Source organism: Ursus maritimus, unplaced genomic scaffold (assembly GCF_017311325.1).
Source record: "Ursus maritimus isolate PB19 unplaced genomic scaffold, ASM1731132v1 scaffold_20, whole genome shotgun sequence".
NCBI lineage: Eukaryota > Metazoa > Chordata > Mammalia > Carnivora > Ursidae > Ursus > Ursus maritimus.
In genome coordinates this window covers 14,665,060-14,686,444 of record NW_024424453.1, presented here as the reverse complement: position 1 = coordinate 14,686,444, position 21,385 = coordinate 14,665,060, and the positions used below count along the sequence as shown (strand labels likewise).

At 37.5% G+C, this 21,385-nt stretch overlaps 1 protein-coding gene across 1 annotated transcript in view; it reads right to left on the bottom strand.

Annotated features, from left to right (window-relative positions):
* The window catches only part of ANKUB1 (ankyrin repeat and ubiquitin domain containing 1), a 34,177-nt gene extending 24,105 nt beyond the window's left edge, over window positions 1–10,072 (bottom strand). The window contains 3 exon segments of the mRNA XM_008711014.2: window positions 7,387–7,530; window positions 8,885–8,967; window positions 9,973–10,072. Of these exon segments, the coding sequence (XP_008709236.1) occupies window positions 7,387–7,530; window positions 8,885–8,967; window positions 9,973–10,072 (327 nt within the window).
* Window positions 10,073–21,385: the final 11,313 nt, after the last annotated feature.

The window sequence follows — 21,385 nt, the reverse complement described above, 5'->3', positions numbered from 1 at the left end:
TTTAAATGTTTGGTAGAATTCCCCTGGGAAGCCATCTGGCCCTGAGCTCTTGTTTGTTGGGAGATTTTTGATTACTGCTTTGATTTCCTTGCTGGTTATGGGTCTGTTCAGGTTTTCTATTTCTTTCTGGTTCAGTTGTGGTAGTTTATATGTCTCTAGGAACGCATCCATTTCTTCCAGATTGTCTAGTTTTTGTGTATATATTGCTCATAATATGTTCTTATAATTGTTTGTATTTCTTCGGTGTCGGTTGTGTTCTCTCCTCTTTCATTCATGGTTTTATTTGTTTGGGTTCTTTCTCTTTTCTTTTTGATAAATCTGGCCAGGGGTTTATCAATCTCATTAATTCTTTCGAAGACCCAACTCCTAGTTTCGTTGATCTGTTCTACTGTTCTTTTGGTTTCTATTTCACTGATTTCTGCTCTGATCTTTATTATTTCTCTTCTCCTGCTGGGTTTAGGCTTTTGCTGTTCTTTCTCCAGCTCCTTTAGGTGTAGGGTTAGGTTATGTATTTGAGACCTTTCTTGTTTCTTGAGAAAGACTTGTATTGCTATATACTTCCCTCTTAGGACCGCCTTTGCTGCATTCCAAAGATTTTGAACAGTTATATTTTCATTTTCATTTGTTTCCATGAATTTTTAAAATTCTTCTTTAATTTCCTGGTTGACCCATTCATTCTTTAGTTGGATGCTCTTTAACCTCCATGTATTTGAGTTCTTTCTAACTTTCCTCTTGTGATTGAGTTCAAGTTTCGAAGAATTGTGGTCTGAAAATATGCAGGGAATGATCCCAATCTTTTGGTACCAGTTGAGACCTGATTTGTGAACCAGGATGTGATCTATTCTGGAGAATGTTCCATGTGCACTAGAATGTTCCATGTATTCTATTCTTTGGATTGGAATGTTCTGAGTATATCTGTGAAGTCCATCTGGTCCAGTGTGTCATTCAAAGCTCTTATTTCCTTGTTGATCTTTTGCTTAGATGATCTGTCCATTGCAGTGAGAGGGGCGTTAACGTCCCCTACTATTATTGTATTACTATTGATGTGTTTCTTTGATTTTGTTGTTAATTGGCTTATATAATTGGCTGTTCCCATGTTAGGGGCATAAATATTTACCATTGTTAGGTCTTCTTATTGGATAGACCCTTTAATTATGATATAGTGTCCTTCCTCATCTCTTATTACTGTCTTTGATTTAAAGTCTAATTTGTCTGATATAAGGATTGCCACCCCAGCTTTCTTTTGATGTTCATTAGCATGATAAATTGTTTTCTGCCCCCTCACTTTAAATCTGGAGGCGTCTTTGGGTCTAAAATGAGTCTCTTGCAGATAGCATATCAATGGGTCTTGCTTTTTTATCCAATCTGATACCCTGTGTCTTTTGATTGGGGCATTTAGCCCATTTACATTCAGGGTAACTATTGAAAGTTATGAATTTAGTGTCATTGTATTGCCTGTAAGGTGACTGTTACTGTATGTTGTCTCTGTTCCTTTCTGGTCTATGTTACTTTTGGGCTCTCTCTTTGCTTAGAGGACCCCTTTCAATATTTCTTGGAGGGCTATTTTGGTGATCACAAATTCTTTTAGTGTCTGTTTGTCCTGGAAGCTTTTTATCACTCCTTCTATTTTCAATGACAGCCTAGCTGGATAAAGTATTCTTGGCTGCATATTTTTCTCATTTAGTACCCTTCATGTCTTCTCAATAAAAACAAATACGTAAGTCTATTTCATGGTAAGAATTCCACTTTTGTCTTAAAAACCATGTGCAAACTCACTGTAAATACATATGTGTGAACTAACAATAAAATAGGAGGGGTGCCTGGGTGCCTCAATTGGTTAAGCATCTGCCTTCAGCTCAGGTCATGATCCCATGATTGAGCCCCACATGGGACTCCCTGCTCAGTGGGGAGTCTGCTTCTCCCCCTACCCTTCCCACCTGCTTGTGATCTCTCTCTCTCTTGCTCTCTCTCTCTCAAAAAAATACAGAAAGTCTTTTAAAAATTAAAAAAAAAATAATAAAATAGGAAAAGTTAAAGAGAAACAGATGGAAAGAAAACAGAAGTTAATGCAAGTTTTGAACACTGCTGTACAATTTTCACAAGTTCTGTTTTTTTATATTTTGCTGTTTGGGAGTTGCAGCACTAAATAAGCAGAAACTTGTCCCAATTATTCCGGAGTAGATGAAAAGAGGAAATAATATTTGCTTTTGTTAAACTGAATGAATTCAAGTTGAGATGTCTTCATAAACTTCTTGACCTCATCAACTTCTTTTGTATTAAGTCATTCTGGAGAGGTTACACTTAGATTCTAGGATATTGAATTCAGACACCTTTCTTTACACACTATTCTTTATGGTTTATCTTAGAAAAGATAGCCATGTTTTTAGAAACATGTTTTCATTTGTAAATTATACATTGTTTTTAAGTTAAAATTTTTTTTAAATTTAAGTTATCTCTACACCCCACATGGGGCTTGAACTCAGGACCCCCAGGATCAAGAGTCACTTGCTCCTCCGACTGAGCCAGCCAAGCATCCCTTATTTGTAAATTATACATTTTTCTTTTTTTCCTTTCTTTTTTGAGAGAGACAGCATACATGAGTGGTAGGAGGAGGTGCAGTAGGAAAAGGAGAGAGAGAATCCCAAGCATGCTCCATACCTAGCACTGAGCCCAATTCGGGGCTTGATCTCACAACCCTGAGATCATGACCTGAGCTGAAATCAAGAGTCAGATGCCCAACCAACTGAGCCACTGAGGCGCCACTAAATTATACATTTGTAAGAAACATATTTATACATTTTTTGGTGTGTGTATAAAATATATTTAAAATCTAAAGTCACATATTATGTATCTCCTGGACTTTGGTAGTTATGCATTAACGGTGCCTTTCAAAAGCTAAAGGTATATTATTTTGAATCAATTTTAGACCTTCTAATATTGTTTAAGTGTCTACAACTTGTCTGATAGACACCTACTTAATACTACCACAGGGGAACCTGGGTGTTTCAATTGATTAAGATTCTGCCTTTGGTTCTGGCCATGAATCCAGGGTCCTGGGATCGAACCCCACGTTGGGCTCCATGCTCAGCGGGGAGCCCACTTTTCCCTCTCCCTCTGCCCCCCTACCCAGCTGCTGGTGCTCTCACTCTGCTGTCTCTCACTCTGTTGTCTCTCTCTCAAATAAATAAATAAATAAATCTTAAAAAAATACTACCCCTAACTCAATCTCTCACAATAAAACAACATTCCAAAGATGCCAGAGAGGATTAACTAAAATTTAACCCCAGTCCTTGGTTGGTGGAAATATGGTGAAAGAAGGAGGCAGGGAACCCAGAAAGAGTGTTAGAGAGACTGAGCCCACCTCATACTTTATTTTATTTTATTATTATATTTTTTTAAGAGAGAGAGAGAGATGAGAGAAAGATAGCAGAGGGGCAGAGGAAGAGGGATGGAAAGAATCCCAAGCAGACTCCACACCTAGCACAGAGCCCCATACAGGGCTCAATCTCATGACCCTGAGATCATGAGCCGAAATTAAGAGTCAGACATTTAACTGACTGAGCCGCTCAGGCGTCCTCCACCTCACACTTTGGAAGGCATAACCTGTTAAAGAGTTGCTTGTTAGCTCCCTTTGCAGCACAGCCTGGACATGTGACCAGAGTGTTCCCAGTCAGGCCTACCCACCAGCCCTACTTTGAATTAGGAGTCAGTAAGGCAGAGAAGCAGCAGACACAGGGCATCGTCACTGGCAGTGGAAGATCTGAAGCATTGCTGGTCTGGGGGCAGGGCTGGTGGCAGTGTCCAATGCCAGCTGTAAGGGCTCAGAGATGGCTGCAGTGGTGGCCTTCCTGGACTAGTTCTGGGGCATGCTTAAGACATTGTTTCTGGCTGCAGACTCTCTGAATCTGATTCTCTAGTCTTCCTGTCAAGACTGTGAACTACTTTCAATACGTTTATTTTCTGCTTCAATTGTCCAGGGTTTGTTTCTGCTGCTGGAAAGGAAAAAGGGCAAGGACGCAGGAACACCTCGCCTTGAGGGTACAGAGGGAGGAGAAATGCCACGATAAGGGAGGGAATCCAAATGCTGAAATGTATCTCAATACCTTGCTATGACATTTCTGATAACAATCATACCTGTTGTTAATTTTCAAACTTTACCTCTCAAGGCCTTTGTCAACATATTTATTCATCACATTTTTATGGAGAGCCTACTATATGCCAGGTCGTATTTTAGGCACTGGGTGCCAACAGTGAACAAAAGTCAAGCAATAGTTTCCACAATAACACCGGTTAGAATGAAGGAGGCAAATGAGATAGTACTTCTGCATGCCCGGCAATGACCTAGGCCTTTCCACTGCATCATGTCATGGTTTATAGGAAACAGCGTCTGCAGCGGCAGCAATGAATGGGCAGGATTGACTCCTGGGTTAATAGAACTTGGATATATATCCTATAGAAGATATTTCTTATGGTTTCTATAGAACTTTTTCCCCTGAGAAGGAAAAATTAATACAATATTCTTTCCCCACTATTCTCATATTGCTCCCCCATTCACTTTTCCAAGTGTGTCTACATTACTATTAAAGGAGAAGGTATAATACACATGGAAACTGGAAAATATATTGACTATTTAAAAAATGTATTTAGGAGCAGATCACCTCTTAATTTTCTTACGTCTTTCCCTCTTTTCACACAAGCAAAACCTTGTAATTCACACAAAATATAAGCACGCTAAAGAAACCAAGTATTTTGGATTTATTTCACATCACATAATGTATACTTCTATTTTTTTTAAGATTTTATTTATTTATTTGAGAGAGAGAGAGAGAGAGAGGAACATGTATGCGCGTGAGCTGGGGGGTTAAAGGGTGAGAGAGAGAAGCAGACTCCACACTGAGCAGGGAGCTTGATGCGGAGCTCCATCCCAGGACCCTGGGATCATGACTTGAGCTGAAGGCAGACGCTTAACAAACTGAGCCCCCCGGGCGTTCCTCTACTTGTGTTTTTTTTTTTTTTTTAAAGAAAATTGCTTACTTGGCAAATTTTTAAACTTTGCAGAAGCATTTGGTTTACATCTTGATATATCTAAGTTGTACCAAAATAAATGAAGAGACTAGCTTTCCAAGATTCTCAGAAGGTAGAACTACTTGCATTAAATAGCATAGTTAAATAGGAAAGGTACTACTTAAATTTGTATATATCTAATTATTCAATAAAGCAACAACATGACTTAGAATGCAGCTTTTTGTTACCTAAAATAGATTAGACAGCTTAGAACTGGTTGGACTGCATTCTCTGAGGCATGGGATATTTTCATGAAGTATTTTTGTTCTTGTAAGCCCGTTTGGGCTTTTATTATCCATAGATACACAGTAAATAGTGTGGACTTTTTAAATAGGCCTCTTCTATCGTCTAATCTAAACAGTAATTAAGTCAGGATGAAACCCAATATTTATGGTCTTTGCAGGTAATTCTCTTCCTTCAGATTCAAGGTACTATTTTTCTTCCCGAAACCACTGGAGAAGGTGAAGATTAGGATCAGTAAAATTTCCATAGATCTTGAGAGTTTTTATTTAAACCCTACACGTTGGCCAGTCCTGTGATGCATAATTATATTCTGCCTCTCTTGAGTAAACCCATTTTACCTCTATACTCTATTTTTTTCCATTAGGAGTTTAAACTCCAGGGAATGGTTAGAGTTCAGTGCAAAGACAGCTTGCACCACTGTGATATATGAGGCTTTATTGGCAGAATTTATGAAATATTTTTATAAGTAAAACTGTGAAATAGGTTGTCTCTGGGGAGGAAAACTGGGGGCCAGAGGTGGGAGAAGACTTTTTACTGCATATGCTTTTTATATCTTTCGTATCTATGTGAATGTACAACCTAGTTAAAAATAAATAAAAGTTAGAATTTTTTAATTAAGGAAAATAAAGCCAGTGCTGAGTTAAATAATAGTATCCTATTCATGCTCTCAACACACATTATCTACATCCCTGAATAGCTGTGGTTCAATCCCATCCCTCCAGCAGCTCAAATATTAGTAGTAAACTTATGCCACTCTCTCCAAGTAAGCAAACAACAAAGTCTCGAACATCATTATTGGCATTGGAAAATTCCAGGATATTTTAGAAGATTTATCCTATATAGTACCAAAAACATAGTATATAAATATATTTAAAGACATAAAGAAAGACATTTAAGAAACGAGATGAAAAAAAAAAAAAGAAATGAGATGGAATTTAGTGTGCCTAAAAGAGTATTATACTATAATTTTCTTAGTGTCAGAAGGAGAAAAGAAGAAATCAGAGTTGTTTTTATTTACCTTTTTGATAATTAAACATTCTTCAAGAATATAACAATAATACACAAATAAATGCTCATAAACCATTACAAACACATGTACAAATATGTTATTTTTGTTTATTTATGTAGGATCACACAATGCTAATTTTTCTGTGTCCTGTTTTTATTAGTTAGTAATAAATATTTTAGATTTTCTTGAAACATAGACTTCCCACTTAGTCAATCAATGAAATATATTAAAAAACAAAAAAGTTAGCTTTGGTTATCATAAAAAAATTTTAAGTGCTAAATATGAGAAAATTAGTGCCCCATTTAGCAGAGAATGTGTACCTAGTTGCTTGATTCCTTGACGCTCATGTTTTCATATAGGATAAAGAATTAGTATTGAATAACATTTCTTCCCTAGAGATCAGCTCTTAAACTCTTTAGGCCACTTGTCTCGAAGAAATTGTTAGAAATTAAGGATCCTCCACCCAGAATATCTCTAGGCACATAATTTTGCATATTTTGTAATTTTAGGGTTTTGTAAAGCTCTTAAAGCCCATCCATGGACCCCCAATTAAGCGCCACTAATTAAGGACACTATAAATGGAAAAGGCTATAGGTGTACGTATGTACACCTAATTCATGAATGGCTACTTTGGCTGGATTTGGATGTAGAAATTGCCCTTTCATTCTTATTGTTACTGTTTCTTCCCTCTCCTCACTCCCCTGCCCTAATCCATTGTGGATCCAAGGAAGTGATCAAATTTTCCTTCTAAATCAATATTTCAGATCCACCCCTTGCCCTCATTCCAATATTGGTTTGTGGGATGTTCTAGGATGACTGGGGCAGCAACAAGGGGGATAGAGGAGGGAAGGCAGATAAAGAGTAAACAAGGGGAACACCATCCAGTCTCTACACCTTATTTCCCTGTACAACAGAAATCGTGCATAAGACCAGTTAAATAAATAGAAGAGAGGAGAAGGCAAGAAGAGAAAACTTCTTCCTAAGTTATGAAATGACTTTTGTTGAGTTATCCACAACTTTATTCAAAATGAGGTAGGTATCTGGGACAATTGTTATTCTGATCATCATACCTTAACAAAGCATTTGAGAGTTGAACCAAAAGATATTCCAACATCAGCAAGACTCCAGCTGTCCTTTAGGGCTGCTCCAGCATACATCAGCTCCAGATACCACCTGCCCTGTTCATCTTCAGAGAGAGGAATGTGGAAATGATTCTTAAAAATCAATAGCATATTATGAAAACAGTGTATCTCAACATTACTAGACCAGTAATATAATCTCTTCTCTTTTACATTTTTTTTTCCACTGAGTATTGTAAGATTGTTTTGGTCAGATGAAAAGTACAAGACAGGAGTTCTTAACTTAGAGCCTATACACCTCTCCAGAAGTTTATGGATAGAGTTTAGATGGGAAAAAACTATATTTTGTTTTTATTAACTCTAAATGAAACTGAGATTTTCTTTCAATTATGTATGTAGGCAACAAACTAAAGAAGCGGTTGTTGGCTATACCTATGACTTTGTCACCAATAGAAATCACAGATACTTTCATATCACATTATAGTTGTTGCAGAAATCTCAAAATATTATACTGATCACTACTTTGAAATTACAATAGTTATTAGATACATTGCTAAATTCAAAAATGTGTTAATAAAGAAGCCCACATGTTACTATATGACAAATTTGTTTTTTAATGTTTGAAAATTGTATTTCAATATAGCTGGTTTCCTTTTCTTTGTATGTATTTTACTGTATGCATTTGAAGACATTCTGAGGAGTCCATAGGTTTCACCAGACTGCCAAAGGGATTCATGATATAGAAAGGTTAAGAGCCTCTGTGTTAGAAGATCTGGATTTCAGTAATCACAGTAATCACAGTATCACAAATATCATGTAACTGTGATTCAGTAAATGTGCCTTAGCAAATGGGAATGATCATCTCCAAGTTAAATACCATCTGATGGTCAAGACCTAAATATTTGCCTTAATTTCCCATTGTGGAGGGAATATTTCTAAAAATGTATAAGAAAGCTACTGAATCCAAAGAATTTCTTTTTCTGGTTCTGTAACCATACGTAAGATGATCAACCTTTCTGAGCTTCAGTTTCCCTGGATGCAAAAGAGGCTGTAGCTCAGAAGTTGTTGAAAGTCCTCTCCACCTCCAAAATCCTTTGTATTCTTATAGTTTTTTCTCACCAAATGTGCCATCTGACAACTGGCATGCTCTACTTATATAGTTTAGGGTTAATGTCCTATTTTTGTCCTTTGATGAAGAATTGCAGTAATACTCCGGCTAGTGCACAACCCACACATTTCATAAAGAGAAGTCAAACTTTTTTTCTTTTTCCTGAGAATTTACTGACTCAGTTTGTTTCCTGTCTAACACCTCCATAGTTACTATCTTCTTATCAAACTGTTGTGTAAGCAAATAATGATGTTTTCAAATAGTTTTAGTTCCCTGTTTGCTGAAATGTACCTAATAGTATCTCTACCCCATGTACAGTTTAAAGCCACTGCATGGTTGAAATTAGTGTACATCTTAGTGGCTTAGATACAAAGTACATACCTTTATCATCAGCTTGACAGCCTCCACAGTTCCATCTGCTGAAACATCAAATGGTTCAAAAGATCCCTCAAACTGGGGATGTACTGTATGGTGACTAACATAATATAATAAAAAATCATTAATAAAAATCCCTCAAAGGCTATGAAAATTCTCATTCTCTCAACAAACAAAACAAAACAAAGCAAGCAAACAAACAAACAAACAAACAAAAAACCCAACCCTGCAACTTTTTTCAAAGAATTGGCTAGCTGGAAAAATTCCAATTCACAATTATGGACAAAAAAGATGGCCAGAGGCAGCTGTTACTATCTAGCTTGAAAGTTGAGCTGAGAGAATGGGAAGAGACAAGTCCTGCTGTATGAGTACTGGGCAACACAGATAGCAGCTGTGTTGGAGGAAATGTTTCCCCGCCAATGGCAGGCAACAGCCACCTTGTTCCTGTAGCACAGAAGCCAGCAAACTCGACAATGGTTGGGGCAAGTGTGAACAAGCTCCAAACATGTATTGCAGAAATGCCACACATAAATTAGACTTTTGTGATGTGACCACCATCCGGGGACTCTTGAATCCAAATTCACTCCATGCAGCTGATCAAAGGACCCTTCAAAATAGATATGTGATTGGAATGTACTGGCACACAGTGAAGCAAAACAGATTTGATTTTATTGAATGTGATAATCCTGAAAGTTCTCCGTAAATAACTCTGAGCTGAAGCATTCTGGTTTCCATAACAACTTTGTGTACTTGTTCCCTGGCGGTATTTCTAATCCTGCCATGGGCTACAGAACAATGTCCACTTGCACCAGGGAGATGAATGTGTGGCCAAATGTCTGTGGTTTTCCCTTTCCAGCTCTGGGTAATAGAATCTGACCAATAACAACGTATAGTTGGCATGTCTGTTAGTCCTTACCTTTATGTTATTTACAACAATTTACCATTATTATCTTCTTCAACTTCCCTTAGCATTGGTGGAAAATATTTCAAACTCCACTCAATAAATGAGGAAAGATATTAAGCACCATTACTCAAGTTAATAGAGTAAGCATTGTACTGGAACTTAATTCTAAGACTCTCCCCATATGATATACTTGGTTTAGTGCCGTAATGTCTGAGTATTCGCTTGCGTATGTAAATCTTGTCTTCTTCCTCAAATTCCTCCTGATCTATGACAGAATCCTCATTTTGCATTTCTTTTTTTTTTTTAATTTTATTTATTTATGTGACAGAGAGACAGCCAGCGAGAGAGGGAGCACAGCAGGGGAGTGGGAGAGGAAGAAGCAGGCTCCCAGCAGAGGAGCCCGAAACACCGGGATCACGCCCTGAGCCGAAGGCAGACGCTTAACAACTGCGCTACCCAGGCGCCCCTCTTTTTATTCTTAACAGCACTTAGCACAATGTGAGTCACATGGTAGGTGCTCAGTAAATGTTAACCTGTTGGTTGATTCTGTTCCGATTTCCAACTTGAGTTCCAACCACAAGAAATTTGAAAAGACGGAAAACATAAAAAGGGCAGAGGATTTCCTTGTAGATCTAACTCTTTTTGTATTATATTTTCAAGCGTTGCAACATCATGATATCTCCCTATGTTGTCAACGTTTTGATAGAAAGTTTATTAACATAAGGTGTAGTCGATGCTGTTTTGGTGTCTCCCCACAAGCTGCTGTGATTGTTGACTAGTGAAAGCTTATAGCTACAGCTCCTTCTCCAAGGAATTTCCCTCAGTTGATGGGACCTGCCTTGACAAAAAAGCTGGGCATCCCCCTCAGTAAGTGATGGCCGAGGGACTACAAAAGGCCTGACTTCTCATCTGAAGGAGTGAAAACTCTGCAAAGGATTCTTGTAGATCAGGCCATGGCTGGACTTTACCTGAGACTACATTCTTTTCCACTTTTTCTTCTTCCCAACTCTGCTGAACTCTCTCCTTGACTAGTTTTTCTTGTGCACTCCCTCAGTAATTGATATGCATCTCAATCCCTGTCTCAGGCTCTGCTTCCAGAGAAACCAACCTACGGCAGAGGATCTTAAAGAAGCTCATATGCTTTGAGAAATCACAACCAACTGCTTTGTAGCTTCCTGAAATACATGTTTATTTATACATGTGTATTTTTGTATGCTGTAGTAGACTTGCCTTTAGAGTGAATGGCCAGCTCAAAATTATGTCATTAAGGACTTGTTCCTTACCTCTGTCTCCAGCAGTGATGTTTGTAGTGTGACCCTTTTCTCATCATCACAGTTATTTGGACCAGAATGGAACTGTCAGAATCCTTTCTTTTTGGACTGAAGGAGAATGTGACTGTGGTTTGATCTATAACATGCAGCTTAGTGACTGTCAGTGAATCATCTTCTTCCTCCAACGTGACTGAGTGGCAGAGAAAGCTAAGAAAGAATGAAACAGACATATGAAGAGGAGCATAGGACATAGAAAGAGGATACTCCCATGGTTTCTGTTGCCCTTGAATCGTGAGACACCTTCTTTCTATATAATACATTCCCCCCGTTTTGCTTAAACATGCTTTAGTTGGTTTCTGTTACTTAAAATCAAAAGAGTTCTAATTCATGTTTATCCTTTAAGATTCAGCATCCTTTGGAAAAAGATAAGGATATTCATTATCAGCACAATAGTTATTTAATGTCTTTACCAAGATATTAGCCAAAATGTTTCAGTAAGAGACATAAACCATGTACCAATATGTAAAAATCTCCAAGATATATCATTAGGTGAAAAAGGTGTGGAACAGAATGTTACGTATACTACCATTGGAGGAGGAAGGAGGGAAATCATATCTATAGATATGATATATGATACAGATAGTTTGCGTAGACCTCAAAATCCCTGGAAATATACTCAGGAAACTAGAATCATTGTAGAGAGGACTTGAGCAGCTAGGGGTCAAAACTTTTCACTGTGTTTCTTTCTTTCTGTCTTTCTTTCTTTCTTTCTTTCTTTCTTGACTTCATTTTTTAGAGAACTTTTAGATTTACAGCAAAATTAAGCAGAAAGTACATAGAGTTCTGCTATACCTTTATATCTCCTGCCCCCACACATTACAGCTTCCCCCATCAAAATCCCAAACTGAATGGTACATTCATTACAACTGGTGAATCTATGCTGACACATCATCATTGCCCAAAGTCCATACTTGACATTTGGGTACACTCTTGGTGTTGTACATTTTGTGGGTTTTTAACAAACTCATAATGACATGTATCCACTGGTATAGTATCATCTGGAATAGTTTCATTGCCCTAAAATCCTCTGTGCTCTGCCATTTATTCCTTTTCCTTATGCTATGGTAACCTCTGGTAACCACTGATCTTTTTACTGTCTCCATGGGTTTGTCTTTTCCAGACTGTCTTATGGTCAGAATCACACAATATACATCCTTTTCAGATATGCTTCTTTCACTCAGTAATATGCATTTACGTTTCTTCCATGTCTTTTCATGACTTGATAGCTCATTTCTTTTTAGCATGAAATAATATTCCATTGTTGGATGTACCACAGTTTATTTATCCATTCACTTACTGAAGGATGTCTTGGTTGCTTCCAAGTTTTGACAATTATGAATGAAGCTGCTATAAACATCCATGTGTAGGTTTTTGTGTGGATGTAAGTTTTCAGTTCACTTGGATAAATACCCTGGAGTACAATTGCTGGATGGTATGGTAAGAGTATGGTTAGTTTTGTAAGAAACTGCCAAACTATCTTTTGGAGTGGCTGACAAAATTGCATTCCTACCAGCAATGAATGAGAGTTCCTATTGCTCCACATCCTCACCAGCATTTGTTGCTGTGTTTGCATTATCTTTTTATTCTTTTCAAATTTTGAACCATGTGAAAGCATTAACTACTCAGAAAATTAAATTAGATGAAATACAATAAAGTGAAAAAAAAAAAGCCTAACTCAGTCCTTTCAAGAGGGCTTCCTGATCTCTCCAGGAAAGTTGACCTCTCCCTCTATTCCATCACTGCATCATACATTTTTAAACTATTGGAACTTTTATACTGCATTCCATTTATTATGTCAGTGTTACCCTCTCCCATTAGACTGTGGCTGTTTCATGGAGGGGCAGTATCTTAATCACCTTTGTATCCCCAGTGGTCAGTGCCTTGCAGTGTGAATAAACAAGCTAGATTATTGTAGATTGATATCATTAAAAGTTTCCTTGTAATAATGAAATGATAAGTAGACTTGAAGCTCTCATAGCAATCTAGGGACAGCTTGAACTGATGAAGAATAAACTTGAAAATTTTCTTAGTTGCAGTCTAGAAATAACTTGCTTTAGCATCTAGAATCTCTTTTTGAGTTTTTTTCCTAGGAGTTTTAAATTAATTTAGTTAGCCTACTGGGTGCCTCCTACCTGCAGTGGAATATGATAGGTCTTTGTAAAATTTGGTGATGAATGTGATCTTAAGGGATTTGCCATGGATATGGAAAATGGTAGCTGTCCAGCATACCTGGACCAGGAACTGTATTATAGGATGAAGTGTGATAAGAGATGTACAAACAAAATAGATGGTATGGAAGTGAAAAGACACTGGATCTGACATAAAGATATACCGTTCATTCATTTTAGTCATTCAGTACATATACACTGAGCCTTTACTATGTATCAGGCACTGTGTTTGGAGTGGAGGAAAGGTTAAGGGTAGGTAAAGAATAGTGGGGAGGGACAAAGACAATAATTCATAAGCAATAAATAGCTAAGCTTTGTTTAAAGAGAATGGTCAGATAGTAGGGATAAGCATGGAAAAATTAAAGACAAATCTAGCAAAATAGGAAAGGAAGTGCTTGTTAGGAATAATGGTATGACAGAATTAGGTTCAATACAGGGAAAACAAGTAAATAAGAAGATGACACATACCAAGGGAGAAAGAGCAAGAAAAAAATTTTACAAGATCTGTACTGGGGTAAAGAAGGAAACAACTATGTCACAATCAGTCACTGATATTTTCGTCCTCTGATCTCGCATATATTTCATAGATGGAAATCTATGATTTTTGATTCTTATTTCTGCATTTAGAGTCATAGCATTCTCCCTACTACAGTTTAACCCCTTACTTTAGGTTCCTTTTAAAAACTGTGAAATAGTCACATGTTTACATTGATTTTAAAATATTTTCTGATTTATGATATATTGATACATGTCAGACGTGTTATATGATATATACAAAACAAGAAGAAATAGAACTTTATGTCACATGGTAAATAGTATTGTATGGGAATACTGAATGATTGATGATCCTTTACAATACTAATTACCTTAGGAGTATACGCTTTGGTATGAAAAATGCTCAATGCTGATGTGTTGAGAGAGAATTGATGGCATCTGTTTTTTTATTGAAGGTTAGTTGAAATACAATATTATATTAGTTTCAGGTGTAAAATATAGTGATTTGACAATTCTATACATTACTCAGTGATCACTGCCATGTATAGTCACCATAAACGTTTTCACGGCATTATTGAGTATTTTCCTTATGCTATACTTTTCATCTTTGTGACTTATTTCTTTTATAATTGGATGTTTGTACCTCTTAATCCCCTTCACCATTTTGCCCATCCTCCCACCCACCTCTCCTCTGGCAACCACAGGTTTGTTCTCTGTATTTGAGCCTGTTTGATTTGTTTGTTCATTTGATTTTTTGTTTTTGTTTTTGTTTTTTGGATTCCACATATAAGTGAAATCATGTGGTATTTCTTTTTCTTTGTCTGACTTCACTTACCATAATACCCTCTAGGTCCATCCATGTTGTTGCAAATGGCAAGATTTCATTCTTTTCTATGGCCGAGTAATATTTCGTTGTATGTAAGTATGTATGTGTGCATGTATGCATATATATGTATTTATATGCTGCATCATATATATACCACATCATAAATACCATATATTCTTTATCCATTCATCTATTGATGGACACTTGGGTTGTTTCCATACTTGACTATTGTAAATAACCCTGCAGTAAATACAGAAGTGAATATATCTGGGGCACCTGGGTGGCTCAGCCGGTAAGCATCTGCCTTCGGCTCAGGACATGATCCCAGGGTCCTGGGATCGTGTCCTGCACCAGGTTCCCTGCTCGGTGGGAAGCCTGCTTCTCCCTCTCACACTCCCTTTGCTTGTGTTCCCTCTCTTGCTGTCTCTCTCTGTCAAATAAATAAATAAAATCATTAAAAAAAAGTGAATATATCCCTTCAATTTGTGTTTTCATTTTCTTTGGGGAAATAGCCAGTAGTGGAATTACTGGATCATATGGTAATTCTGTTTTTAATTTTTTGAAGAACCTCCATACTGTTTTCCATAGTGGTTGCACCAATCTACATACCCCGCAAACAGTGCATAAGGATCCCTTTTCTCCACATCCTTGCTAACACTTGTTATTGCTTGTCTTTTTGATACTGGTCATTCTGATGAGGTGGTGTCTCATTGTAGCATCTATTTTTAATCTACAATTCTGCTTTTATTTTTGTAACTTTAAAATTTGTCATTGAGTTCTGTTGTTTTCATCTAAGAAGGCATAAATACGCATTTGAATCACCTGATGAGCCTCTTGATATGTGGATTCTAACAGAGTAGTTCTAAAATGGGGTCTAAGATTTCAGTTCTAACAAACTCCCTGGTCCATACTCTAAACAGCAAGGAACTAAAAGCTCTTTGGAGATCTTTAAAAAAGTAATTGTAAAAAGAAGGAGAGTTTGAGTCAACTGCTTCCCGATTTAATAGAAAGAAAATCAAAGGAAAATCATACTTTAAACTTCCATGAAAAATAGTCCTACAAAATAGTGATTTCAATCTTGCAATCCCTAATTTTCTTGAAAATGATCAAATATATAAACAAAACAATCTATAGAGATATGATAGATATCTTTAAGCATTTTTCATTTGTAGAGTGATAAAAGTAAAATGAGTTACCTTCAGTTTAAAATTCATGAATTTTTAAGTTAGATTTATTAAAAAATAATCTTTCAGCAAATGAAAAGATGCAAGCTTATTTTGACCACAAAGCTTGCTTCATATTTCTCAACCTACCGAAGGTTTCAGAACTAGTAATCTCTATTTTGTTTTGCTTTTTTTAAAAAATATTTTATTTATTTATTTGAGAGAGAGAGATTGAGAGAATGAGTGGGAGGAGTGACAGAAGGAGAAGCAGACTCCGGAGCAGGGAGACTGACATGGGACTTGGGTCTTGGTCCCAGGGCTCTGGGATCATGACCTGAGCCCAAGGCAGAGGCTTAACTGACTGAGCCACCCAGGCACGCTAGTAGTCTCTGCTTTGAATATGAATTAGGTGTAATGATTTACTGTGTTGTCTCCCACTTCTAAATAGTTCTTGGTAATTAGAAAAGCCTTTCATAGAAAGCATTTGTCTGTAGTGCCAGGTTAGACCTTTTTGCAGTAGGCCAGTTTCTTGAGAATCAAAACAAGTTTGAAAAAAGGAAGTTGAATTCTTAATTCTTGATATACTTCCTGTCTTCATATTATTCCTGATTCATTTAAGGTACATTTTAGTTAGTTTTTTTTTAATGTAATTTATTGTTATTTTAATTTTAACTGGAAAAGAAATCATGCAGGTTTGGACAATCCTAAAACTCCTAGATATATTGAGTTAAACATAATATGTCTTTGTAAGTGCATAGCAGAGTTTGCAAGAAAGTAAGGGATACCCTCTTGGGTCAACCAAAGAGGCAACTAAAAATCAGATTTTACAGTTTCTTGAACTTGCTATTTAGCAAAGAAACACATGAAAAGAAACAATAGACTAAAGAAGATGGACTTAACCTGTAAAAGGAACAGATGATTTAGAAGTTTGGTCTGAGGATCACCAGCATCAGCAGGGCACTTGGCTGGAACTTTAGAATCTCAGGCTCCACCAGAGACCTGCTGAATCAGAATGTGCGTTTCAACAAACTCCCAGGTGTTTCTATGTATAATAATGTTTGAGATGCACTAGTTTAAATGGTATCATAGTTGAGAGATACTAGGAAGATTTCTCCTGACTGCCGGTTTTCCACTCATTCATTTTAGTATCTAAAATTTCATTTTCTGCGCACCTAGGTGGCTCGGTCAGTTAAGTGTCTGCCTTTGGCTCAGGTCATGATCTGGGGTCCTGGGATCGAGCATTGGGTACCCTGCTCAGTGGGGAGTCTGCTTCTCCCTCTCCCCCTACCCCTCTCCCTGCTCTTGGTCTCACTCTTGGTCTCGCTCTTGCTCTCTCTCTCTCAAATGAATAAAAAAAAATCTTTAAAATTTCATTTTCGTTTAAGGCATTGTGGTTTCGGAAGCTAACCTATAAAATATATACTTTTAACAAGACTAATGCTCTTGTATTCATTTATTTAGAAATTTTCTAAACGACAGTTGGAAAAAGCTTTGGAGATGTAAGACAGCTGAATTTCATGTGTTGGAGAATGAGGGCTAGGCTCGGATAAGGGGTGTTGTTGAGGCAGGACAGCCATACAGAGACAGAATGTGATAAAACTGAGGAATGAGGGGCGCCTGGGTGGCTCAGTCGTTAAGCGTCTGCCTTCAGCTCAGGGCGTGATCCCAGTGTTCTGGGATCGAGCACTGGCATCAGGCTTCTCCTCTGGGAGCCTGCTTCTTCCTCTCCCACTCCCCCTGCTTGTGTTCCCTCTCTTGCTGGCTGTCTCTCTCTCTGTCAAATAAATAAATTAAAATCTTTAAAAACAAAACAAAACAAAACTGAGGAATGAGAGGTTTTACTTGCCCAAGTTCACCCAGGAGAGTTATTTGGGTCCAGCCTGGAGCCCTCCCTCTCATGTTATGTTGGCCACTTATTGTTTATCATTTCAGTTCGGAACTCAGGCTCTGATATGGATGGACTTGCATTCAAATCCCAGTTCCAGAACCCAAGAGGTCTATTCCATTTCTCACTAGCTGCACGAGTGTGGATGAGCTATTTAATTTCTTTGAACCATAGTTTCCTGGTCTGTAAGAATAAACACATTAGTAGGTACTAAAGTTGTCATGAGGATTAATCAAATGTGTAAAAAACTTAGTACAGGGTTGCTACTGCTGTTGTTATTATTAGTGAGGGAGCGGGAGACGAGGAAAAGTCTGGGAATACTTTGAGAGCACAGATCACCTGGGGATCAAGAGCTAGATATAGGAGATAGCAATATTGAAAGGAATGATAGGCAAGCCTTGAGAATAAGCAATACCAGCTTTCTTTTGATTTTTAACTGCTTTGTATATCTTCTCCTTCCTTTTACGATCAACCTTTTGGTGCCCTTTAAGTTTTAGTTATTATGTCTTGTTTAAAAGAATATAGCTGATAATCTATCTTTTAACTGACAAGTTTATCCCATTTACCTCTTTTAGAGGGTGACTGATATATTTCTTGTGGCCTCTGTACTGTATTTGTATTTGCCATATACAATACCTACAATATGCCCCTTTCCCACCTCAACTTTCCTGCCAGTCTATGGAGTAATTATGTTTGCTTTATTCCACTTTTTACATCTACTGGTTTGAAAATTATACTCAATTTCTTGGCTCTCCATATGTTCTTGCATCTCACCCCTTCTTTCTGCATTCAATTTTTGACTTCTTGAAGACATCCTTTAGAAGTTCTTTCAAAAAAAATCTCTTACTTTGCCCTTGCATTTAAATGATAGGTTGGGATGCCTGAGTGGCTCAGTTGGCTAAGTGTCTGCTTTCAGCTCAGGTTCTGATCCCAGGGTCCTGGGATTGAGCCCCATGTTGAGCTCCCAGCTCAGTAGGGAGTCTATTTGTCCCTCTGCACACCCCCTCCATTTTGTCACATAAATTTTTGTTTGCTTATTTTGTAATAACTTTGTTAGCAAATAGAGGAAGATTGCTTCTCAGTGTCCCAAATAAGAAAGGAAAAATTCAAGTTGTATGTCATTCATCTTATTTTTTTTTTTAAGATTTTATTTATTTGTCAGAGAGAGAGCACAAGCTCACAAGCAGGGGGAGCAACAGGCAGAGGGAGAAGCAGGCTTCCCGCTGAGCAAGCACCCCAATGCAGGACCCAACGCAGGACCCTGGGATCATAACCCGATCCAAAAGCAGGTGCTTAACTAACTGAGCCACACAAGTGTCCCTGCCATTCATCTTAGATAAAGAAAGGGAGGCAACTCATCCCAAGGGAAACAATGAGCAGATCATTTTCAAGGCATTTAACCTGAAACAGATTTTTTTTTTTTGGTCTGATCTTTTTTGATTCCCTTGAAAACAAACAAACTTTGTTGAAAAACCTTTCTGACTGGGGCGCCTGGGTGGCACAGCGGTTAAGCGTCTGCCTTCGGCTCAGGGCGTGATCCCGGCGTTGTCGGATCGAGCCCCATGTCAGGCTCTTCCGCCATGAGCCTGCTTCTTCCTCTCCCGCTCCCCCTGCTTGTGTTTCCTCTCTCGCTGGCTGTCTCTATCTCTGTTGAATAAATAAATAAAATCTTTAAAAAAAAAAAAAGAAAAACCTTTCTGACTGATACTTGTCCTTTTGTGTTCTGAGCTTTTCACTTACTATCTTACAAGATGAACTTATTCATTAGTTTGGAGCTTGGTAAAGAATTGGGAGTCTTTTCTAATCTTTGGACCAAAACTCCCTACAACAGTTTTTAGTTCTTCTTGGTACTTTTTCAAATGTGCCTACTCCTACATATATGAATTCCTATGGATTTTTTATGGATTCTATTCCTTCTGTTATCACAGTAATAATTTTCTTTACTTTTCAAAATGAAAAGATTCTAAAATTACCATTTTTTTCTGATTCTAAATATAATAATGTTTAGAGTCATTTTAACATCTCTAGTTAATCTCAACACTTAAAACACTGCTTTCTTGTCACTATTTAGGGAGAACGACTTCTAAGCCATTTTAGGTAGTTAGTTATTTGGTATTCTGTCTGTATTTTGGAGGTAGGAAATGCTACAGTTTCACATGCTGTTTATACTTTCAGGAGGAGGTAAAGTAAAACCTGTCGGACACAAAGTCCTAAAAGTTTATTTTCTTTTATTTGTTTTTATAAGGAGATAATTAGCGACTATTAGTATCATGTGCCATGTTAACCGTTCATGTTCTTGAAAACCACTATTAAGATATCTATCAATCTTACTGTCTAACATACTTAAAAAAAAATAATTGGTGTATTTTCCCAGTCTATTTTCTTCCGGTTTGTCTTCATTCATCACAGTGGGGAGAATAACTGCTTCTGCAGGGTGTAGCACAATTCTTTTGTAGAAATGCAGTACAAATAGCACATTACCTTGTTCATAACTGAGAGAACTATACCTATTGTGATCTGAATAGAAGAATAAAGTGAGATTAAAATGTTCTGTACTAGGGATACCTGGGTAGCTCAGTCCCTTGAGACTCCGACTCTTGATTTCAGCTCATATTTGATCTCAGGGTTCTGGGATGGAGCCCTGAGTGGGGCTCCGAGCTCAGTGGGGAGTCTGCTTGAGGAGTCTCTCTCCCTCTGCCTCTCCCCCCAACTCGTGCTTGCATGTGCTCACTCTATCTCTAAAATAAATAAATCTTAAAAAAATGTTCTGTGCTCAAGGTACTTTTATTTAAGGAATAAACAAAGCTGTCCCCCTCTTTTTTAAACATGTAGAATATGCACCTAATTATTGCTTTTTTGATGGCATTCAAAAAATCTGATTTAACATAAAACCAATTTGAGATAATTTAATGAAATGCTTATAAAGATATTGTAACTATGTTTACATTAATTACACCAGCCTTTATGTAATATTTCCAAATCTGATTTTGTTTGCTCCTCCCTCCCCTTCCCTCTTAATTCTGATTTTTATTTATGACTTTCTTAAAGGTAGGTCTGTGTATTAAGTATTGAATGTCTTCACAACTGATGAAAATCTAAGAATATATAGTATGTGTAGTCATAAGATACATAAGAGAGCAAAGTCCTTCTGATGGCTTTTATTGAATTTTATTTTACTGTAATTTTTAATTTTTTCGTGTTTAAGTTTTGAGTACGTAATATTCACAATACTCAAAATTCAAAGGGCACAAAAGCATACACAATATGTTAAGTTTTCCTCCCATTCCTGTGTCCCAGCCACTCAGGTATCCCCAGAGCAATTAGTGTTACAAGTTACATCAGAGTTGTTCTACAGGTGTTTTTAAGTGATAACCCCCTCTAGTACCTCCGTTGTTTAAAAGATAAGGTCGAACAAAGTGAAACCTGTAATGGACTTTTAAAGGCACCTTATTTTGAAGCAGAAGCAGGACGGAATCTAGGTTTCCTGGCATTCTAATTCAGGACTTTTTGCAATCTTCACACTAAGCCACCTTGCCTCTTTAAAGTAGCTAGTTGGCAACTGGCTAATCAGTGCCGTTGTTCTAATCCAGGCAATTTAAGTTTCAAAGTAGTTTGGTTTAAGATCGGAATATCCGGTACGCAGAAGGTTAATCAGAAGGGCAGTAGGGGGCGGGATTTTTTGGCTCTCCAAAAGGAGGCTGGGGTTTTAAAAAGGCTGACCTAGGGCTTAATCAC